Source organism: Priapulus caudatus, unplaced genomic scaffold, assembly GCF_000485595.1.
Source record: "Priapulus caudatus unplaced genomic scaffold, Priapulus_caudatus-5.0.1 Scaffold2362, whole genome shotgun sequence".
NCBI classification, from domain to species: Eukaryota; Metazoa; Priapulida; class Priapulimorpha; order Priapulimorphida; family Priapulidae; genus Priapulus; species Priapulus caudatus.
This window is the reverse complement of record NW_014579423.1, coordinates 15,322-23,649: the sequence shown is the minus strand read 5'-3', so window position 1 is coordinate 23,649 and position 8,328 is coordinate 15,322. Positions and strand designations below refer to the sequence as shown.

The 8,328-nt window shown below is 44.0% G+C and overlaps 2 protein-coding genes across 4 annotated transcripts in view; one reads left to right on the top strand and one right to left on the bottom strand.

The window, feature by feature from the left end:
* Positions 1-1,402: 1,402 nt before the first annotated feature.
* Positions 1,403-4,130, bottom strand: LOC106818597 (protein N-lysine methyltransferase METTL20-like). Of its 2 annotated transcripts, none has more exons than XM_014823289.1 (4): positions 4,053-4,130; positions 3,380-3,718; positions 2,852-2,982; positions 1,403-2,407 (listed from the first exon to the last, which is right to left on the bottom strand). In XM_014823289.1, exons 2-4 carry the CDS (start codon positions 3,655-3,657, stop codon positions 2,013-2,015), a joined length of 804 nt encoding a protein of 267 aa, XP_014678775.1. In that variant the 5' UTR covers positions 3,658-3,718; positions 4,053-4,130; the 3' UTR covers positions 1,403-2,012. The 2 variants fall into 2 exon arrangements, with proteins under 2 accessions (XP_014678775.1, XP_014678776.1); XM_014823290.1 differs by having other exon boundaries at positions 3,380-3,710; positions 4,053-4,109.
* A 95-nt stretch (positions 4,131-4,225) lies between these two features.
* LOC106818598 (small G protein signaling modulator 1-like) overlaps positions 4,226-8,328 on the top strand; it is a gene marked incomplete at its 3' end in the record, with an annotated part of 15,136 nt that continues 11,033 nt past the window's right edge. The window contains 1 exon segment of one of the 2 annotated variants that reach the window (XM_014823291.1): positions 4,226-4,351. 2 annotated transcript variants of the gene reach the window in all.

The following is an 8,328-nucleotide window of genomic DNA, read 5'->3' as shown; positions in this document are numbered from 1 at the left end:
GATAAGTGCACTGATGAGTTCATTGAGAAGCAAACAATGGTTGTCTTACTAAGAGAGGTGCTGGTACACCACTTCACGTGAAATAAAGTTCTTATCGATTATAACAGCATAATATAACAAGTATAGGAGAGAGACAGAGAAAGGAAGATAGAGGGAGCAGGGGGAGAGAATGAGAGAGAAGAGAGGGGAGAAAGAATAGAGAGAGAGGGGGAGAGATAGAATGAGAGAGAGAGGGGAGTGAGAGGATGAGAGAGAAAACGAGATTGAAAGAGAGTGAGAGAGAGGGAGAGAGAGAGAGAGAGAAAGAGCGAGGGGAGAGAGAATAAGAGAGAGATGGGGAGAGATAGGATAAAAGAGAGACGGGGGTGAGAGAAAGAGAGATTGAGAGAGGGGGAGAGAGAGAAAGAAAGAAATAGAAGGGAGAGGGATTCTAAGAGGAAAACAATCTCACATGTAATATTAGATGTAGACCGTCACGGTCAGCAAGTGTGAAAAGAGAGTTGAGATCGAAATGCAACCGATGCATCGTACTATCTTTTCACTTGCAGAAGAAGAGAAGAAGGAAGAGAAGGTGGAAGTAGAAGATTCATCTGACGAGGACATGGGCTTCGGCTTGTTCGATTAGTCACGAATTCGACAGCACGAGGGCGCCACGAGCAGCGACATTGATCCTAGCACTGGTGTCCACTGCCCGACCACAGCACAGGCACTTGGAGTGTTTCTATAAACTATAATGCTAAATAAATACGAAATCTATTTACTACCAAAGTCGTAGATTTCGTATTTATTTAGCATTATATTTTATTGAAACGCTCCAAGTGCCTGTGTGCACGGCAGGGAATTCTAGTCTACGTGTAAATAACGTCTTTACTGGCGAGGAAGGGTGGAGGCAGCGAACTGGTTGGGCGTACTCTGCATCACTTCTACTGTTATTTGTTACGATTCTCTTTTATAAAGCTGACCCAAGGACTCTGAAAGTGAAAGGATTTACCACATCCCGTAATCTGATAATCTGATGAGATAATTAAAGCCATTACAAAGGCAAAAGGGTTATTTCCTAGCCACAGCATGTGTTGTATTGTATTGTATACTGTACAGTATTACACTATACAATACATATACTGTACACTATACAATACATCAGTATATGTATTGTATAGTGTACAGTATGTATTGTCCATGATGGATAATTGCCTAAATAAAAAAATAAAAAGCAACAGCGACAAACCTCGTCCAAGAATAGTTATCGCTATTGATACCTAGCTGTTATGGTTGCATCTGATGTAGAGGAGCTCAATCTGTATGATGGAAAAGAAATGTGTGCTCAGTACAGCATTTAACAACCTTATTTTGTAGTTAACAATTCTTATATACCTCAGTTCAAGTAAGTTAAAAAAAATGATAGTTTTTTACGTAATGCTCATGAGCATGTGACAGTTTTATTGGTAATTAATAAAAAAAATCATTGCAATAATTACAATTTACTGTTTGTAGTGTAAATAAATACACAATTATTCTGCATGTACATTATAATCTTATGTGAGTATTATAATCTGCATGTCCAGAACATATTTCCTAAGGAATCGCTAACCTGGGATACTTCTCGCGAATGGTTCACATAAGTAACGTAACATTACGACAGGTTCTGGCACCTTCACTGATAGCATTCCGAGCACATGCACATGCACCGGCCAAAATACAGGAAAAGAAATGCCACATATTTCCCAGGGCATTCCGAGCACATGCACATGCACCGGCCAAAATACAGGAAAACAAATGCCACATATTTCCCAGGGGAATAGCTCACCTATACACTAAGCATTTAAAATAATAAGACAGGAACAGACTAGATATCATCGGCGTATCACGGACGCTGGGTGTGAGACGAGACGGGGCAGCGGCCAGACACCACGAGAAAACAGCCACACAGACAACAGCTGCTGTCGCTGTTCATGTTGACGGAACACAGATGTCGTGCGCCAGACGAGACAATATTATATACGTTGCTACAATCAAACGACGCGAGAGAACTGCCACACAGCGCCCGTCGTGAAACCGCTGTTCTCCTCGCGGCACCGCCGCGGAAGGTCGTACTCCGCGACCTTGAGCAGCCGCCGCCGCAGCGTCGTCGTCGCCGTCCGCTCCCGGAAGGTCGCGCGACCGGGGTCACCGACGAGCACTGCCGTTCCTCGCGTCGTCAGATCGTCCGCCCAGTCGAGGATCGCACGGCCGAAGTCTCCGTCGTCGTAGAACATGTCCCCGAGCAACACGACGTCCCAGCGCGCGTCCAGCCGGCCGACGAGCGACGCCGTGCAGATCTCGCAGCTGCCAGGGGGCGCCGGTGAGGGCGGCGTCGCCGCGCAGACGCCGTTCAGGCGAGCGTTCAGCGCGACGGCCGTCGCTGCAACTGAGGATGGAGGAGATCGATGAGCGGGGAAAAATCCAGAGCCACATACGTGCGAGGAGGGTCTGGAAATGTTTCCATCGAACGCATGCACACGTCCACGGATACATCTATGCTCTACTGCTATATACACTATGTACTCACTGGTAATCTACTCCTACGTACTGGGCACTGCATCCTTATCCTACGTTCCACTACAACTCTTACGCGATCTCTTTCCTCGTACCCCGTGGTTCGTACGCGTGAGTTACGTCAGCCCCGTACCGTGTGGGTCTGGCAGCGTCCACCGAACGCGTGCACACGTGTGTTGATACACCTATACTCTACGGGACAATACATGCTAACCCTACGTTCCACTACTACTGTGCACAGTCTCTGTCCTCATACCCCGTGGTTCATCCTCGCGAGCTATGTCCGCCCTGTACATGGATGTCGCCGTCGACTTACTTGGATCGGTGTCGTTGGCGATCGCGTAGGTGGCGCCACTCATGCTCGCCGCGATGGCGCTGGCGCCGCACCCGCTACCGACATCCAGTACTGTCTTCCCGCGTGAGACGTCAGGGTTGTCCAAAAGGAAACTACAGAGAGAGAGAGAGAGAGAGAGAGATATCATGATCGACACTCAGCTGGTGAAGAAATAATCAAAGAATTTATACAGACTGTTTTACTCGACATATGATGCAGGCAGATCTAGGTGGGTTTACACAGTGATAAGGTTTGCTACGTCTACTGTTTAATATTAGTTTCAAATAAGAATTTATACAGACTATTTTACTCGACATGTGACGCAGGCAGCAATGTGGTTTTATAATTATACAGTGATAAGGTATGTATACACCAAGACATGGCCAGTGCACATCTCCTACTGTCTGATATTAGTCTCGAATAAATCCTACACACATTATAAAAGTAAACGGTGTATGATTGCTCGATCGTTTGCGAGATGCACGATACATAGACACGCTGTTTCCGTACCGTGTCAGGACCTGCCCACCCGGCCAGTAGAATGCCCAGAACGGGTCCGGATAGGGACAATCTTCCGCTCTGGCTCGCCACAGCCAACAGTTTTGCGTGACGAGTCGCAAGCGCAGCTCTGGTGTCAGATGGTCTCGGCTGACCTCCGTGTTTTCCTCGATCCACTTGGCGACGTTCTCCGCGGTGGTACGCGCCGCTGACGTCAGCGGTGAAACAGGATGGCTAGCGAGCGAGTGGAGACGCCGTAGCAACCGCGCGCTGCGGATCAGGGAAGCCATTCTTCCGTGGTCTGGCGTCGCATCGCCACCGGCGTATTTCGAAGGAGAAACATCTGCAATGCTAAGATCGAGTAACTCAGTGCATGACAGCAACATTACATGATAGCAGCATTGTAGGTATATTGTATATATATAGTAGTAGCATGTAGCAGTAGTAGTAGTACTAATACTTACTTATTACGAGTGAGTACTAGTTTGTAAATAGTGATTTGTAAATAGTGATTAGTGTAACAACATGAATTGAATCAATGCATGAAGGAATCATTGCCATTGCATTGGCATTGTGTATACGAATTGAGCGTTGTTTCTTGTACGAATAACGTATCACGAGATTCACTTCACATGTTCGGCAACGTGCAATAGAAATAAGTGGGGTTTAACTACAAGTGACTTACTGAGAGCTGTATGTATTAAACTTTGAAACTTCCAAACCTGAAAAACTCTAAAATCAACAGAGAGCGCCACCTCTCGGTATATATTAGCTCCCCAAGAACTTGCTTATATGGTCCGATAGAGGGCGATTGCATCTAGTGCAGAAATTTGTTTACGATCAGCTATGGAGCTTCATTCGGAAAGACGTTGATTCCAGGTGTTGTGTTTCGCAGATTGTCCTCGTTAGCCTGGTAACCTGCAGAGCTACTCAGCTAGTGCAGGTGTGTACCAGATGTGTTTGTCATCCGTCGGATGTGAAACAGTAAGTAATTAGATGTCTAACGTCAACGTGTGAGTCGGTTTGCTGCAATACTGTTTTGCTGATTCGCGTTCTCTGAGTCCTTCCTCAGCATGATCTAGTTCCAGTGCGAGCTCATGAGGCAGTCTTGCTGGTTATTGTATTTTAGTGGCCATGGTGTTAGTAATACTCATTGTACACATATTGCTGTATATTAGGAAAGACATACTCACCGCCGCTTATCTGAAGCTTTTATCTACCAGTCGTGCAGGTGGTTGGTAATTTACATATGGAAATATGCTTGTAATAATACAGTATGGAATGTAGGTATACTGATTACTGCCATATACTGGAATGGTATATGTACTACATGTGATAATGTAGTAAATATCCTAATTTCAAATATGAAATGGGCTGTATATTTAGATGGTGGTTACGGATTGATGATAACGATTTATGTGGCTAGCTATATGCTGCTGTATCTTACCTGTACTGTTGGCAGGATTAAAAATGAAATGGGACTCGATCGATCATCTCTTTGAAATGTGATAAACAAACATTCAGTACATGGAAAATATTCTACAGTAGTTGCATGTAAAATTACAGTTGAGTAGGCCTATATGAGCTTTCAGTACATTGCAGTAGCATGTATAACTGTATTGGATCTCTGGCAGTGTGCCAGAATTTCAACATCCAGTGCCCTAGCTTATATTGACCCACTTCAATTTATTTAATTCTTTAATCTGGTAGACCACACTTCTGGTCTGGTATGTATATATGCTGCATCATTGCTTTCCTCGGCTTTTAAAAGCCATTTTAATTTGTGGCTGTAGCATGCATATATATGCATTATGCTTTAATTATGACTATGAGTTTTGAGCAAGAGTAGATAATAACACAAGAGTGAGACAACCGATTCCCGCATTTTTAACCGATTTTTCTCATCAAAATTTGCCACCAATAAAGAAGCAAGTGTATACGTTCCTCAGCTTATTATGACCACTAATCACTCACCTTCATGGTACTGATATTCGTTTACATATATTTGCTAGCGTATTGCTGTAAATCGTAATCTTGCACGAGCTGAATTCGCACGATTTACCGCTGTTGTTGTGACCTGTTTAGCCATTATTTAGAAGCTATCGCTGCGCCAATATTTAGCAACGGACGGTTTCCAAATCATTCGTGCCCCGATAGGGTTGAGAGACAATCTAAATTTCGAATTTTGATCTCGTGAAGAACCTGCGAGACGCGCTCAGTTATTGTGATCGCAACACAAGAAATTGACATACTATCTTACATAAGTAATAATACAATAATAACAATATTCTCTGTAGTAGTTTGCAGTAAGTATCGCATTACGCACGCGCAGGTAATCAAGTACATTAAACCCCTATCGGGGCACGCATGATTTGGAAACCGTCCGTTGCTAAATATTGTCGCACCGATAGCTTCTAATAATGTCTAAACAGCTCGCAACAAGTCGCCATTTTAGCGGTAAATTTATCGAATTCAGCTCGTGCAAGATTACGATTTACAGCAATACGCTAGCAAATATATGTAAACGAATATCAGTACCATGAAGGTGAGTGATTAGTGGTCATAATAAGCTGAGGAACGTATACACTTGCTTCTTTATTGGTGGCAAATTTTGATGAGAAAAATCGGTTAAAAATGCGGGAATCGGTTGTCTCACTTGTGTTATTATCTACTCTTGGTTTTGAGGTATTTTACTCTCGATAAGTATATGTACAGTCGATATCTAGAAACAGTTGGACATTCACTGGTTCCCAGAGTCACAAGTTCATTAACTGACTGTCAACACCATGTCAGCTGTCATATGTTAAAAGTTAATTTGACACATGCATTTTGATGTAATACGTGTGATTATTTTCCACGGAACAATTGTACGTGTAACGTACATGTCTTATAACCTGTAGAGACTGCAAAATTTGTTCATTAATCAAATTAATTTAGGCCAGGCTGGGATCAGGTGTGTGCAAAATTTTAGCCTTAAAAATATAAAATTTTGTCGGGCTAGAACCGGGCAATATTGGCCCTGTTGGGCTGCATGCAGGCTGAGCTTTTGATGCCAAGCATATATATGTGACCCGCTCCAGCAAAACCAGGATTAAGTAGGAAATTCTACAAATTGAGTTATGTGCATATCTGAATAGATCATTTAATTACCTTTAAAATGATATATAATATTTGGCTATATCTAAAGAATTGACCGATCTACAGCAATTTGAAGATCGGAAACCGACTTATTTCGGAATATGCAGCGTTTGAGATAAAGCGTTCCGGGTAAGGGGCCCAGTCAGTTTTTTTTTTAAATTAAAAATGACCATCATAATCTAGAGATATCTGAACCTATATATCTGGATTAAATATGCACTTAGGAACTTATTTTTGTAAAAATCTCATTTTTGTTCAGGTAGGCCATTTTCAGCATTGACATGTGTGCGTGCTCATTACTCAAAACAATGACTTGCGACTTAGTCCGTATTATGCTGGAGCGGGTCACATATGATAATAAATGTTTTAGTATTTCCCCCCACATGCTTTTAAATTATATGCTTTTATATGCCTTTGAATTCCCGACCGTAATGCAACTCGGCCATTTACTTTTCAATGCAGCTTCGAACATCTTCTAATTCGATTCTTCTGATCAAATCATAACTAAACTCGTCACCTAATCATCCCATGCAGTTACTTCTTCTATTTGCCATTACATGTAATTGGTGGGCTATATTTGAGTACACTACTGAGTTTGAAGAACAAAAAAAACGCACACAACTGCAGATGCGTTTCCCTCTTGTGAATGGCACTCTGAGTCTAACAATCCGATTCCCATTCTGTTATAATAGGCGCATTCACACGGACGTTTTTAGCCTGAGCGTAATTAGGCCCGCGGCAAATTTGGCTCGAGCCGAGCGTTCACACAGATGGTTTTTCGGGGCCGTGCCGAGTTAGCACGGGCCAATTTGGTCCCATCGAAAACGTCTGACCAGGCCCGAGCCAAATTTTAGCACCAGCTAAATCGGTAGCGCGGTAGATGCCGCGAGTGTCGAACGTGTACTTCGACGAAATAAAGTCCAAAACAGTATAAAAATTCGAATATGAAGACACTGACAGCACGAGAAATGGGAGGCACGAGAAAGAGAGAGAGGCAGAGCCACGGACAGATAAATATACGGAGGCGAGAGAGGGGGAGAGAAAGAGAGAAAAGGAGAGAAAAGGAGAGGCAGACACGCAAACAGGAAATAGAGGAGAGAAAGAAACAAAAGACAATGCGAGCGAGCGAGAAGGAGCGAGAGACAGTAATAGTATGAGAGAGAGAGAGAGAGAAGAGAGAGAGAGAGAGAGAGGAGAGAGAGAGAGAGAGAGAGAGAGAGAGAGAGAGAGAGAGAGAGAGAGAGAGAGAGAGAGAGAGAGAGAAAGAAAGAGAGAGAAAGAGATAGAGAAAGAGCGAGATAGAAAGAGAGAGTGAGAGAGAGATATAGAGCGAGGAGGAGACAGAGAGAGAGGGAGACAGACAGAGAGAGAGAGAGAAGAGAAAGAGAAGAGAGAAGAGAGAGAGAGAGAGAAAGAAAGAAAGAGAGAGAAAGAGATAGAGAGAGAGAGCGAGATAGAAAGAGAGAGAGAGAGAGAGAGAGAGCGAGAGAGAGAGAAGAGACGAGAGAGAGAGAGAGAGAGAGAGAGAGAGAGAGAGAGAGCGAAGAGAGAGAGACGAGAGAGAGAGAGAGAGAGAGAGAGAGAGAAAGAGAGAGGAGAGCGCGAGGCCGAGTCGCGGCAGAGAGAGAGAGAGAAGAGAGAGAGAGAGAGAGGGAGAAGGGAGAGAGAGTTAAGAAAATGCGCCTCCACCCCCGCTAGCCCCTGCACTATGCACACAGACAACCCCCGACAACACCTTCCAACTCCCACTTCTCTTACACTACCAACAGCCACGCACTGCTGCCAGCACCCACCACACTCCCCAACTGCCACACCCCACCACA

Excerpts from the sequence above, each read along its gene's own strand:
- LOC106818597 (XM_014823289.1), bottom strand. The coding sequence starts at position 3,657 with ATGGCTTCCCTGATCCGCAGCGCGCGGTTGCTACGGCGTCTCCACTCG. Across the intron at positions 2,983-3,379 it reads GGTGGGCAGGTCCTGACACG|TTTCCTTTTGGACAACCCTG; the intron begins GTACGGAAACAG and ends CTCTCTCTGTAG. Across the intron at positions 2,408-2,851 it reads CGCCAACGACACCGATCCAA|TTGCAGCGACGGCCGTCGCG; the intron begins GTAAGTCGACGG and ends CTCCATCCTCAG.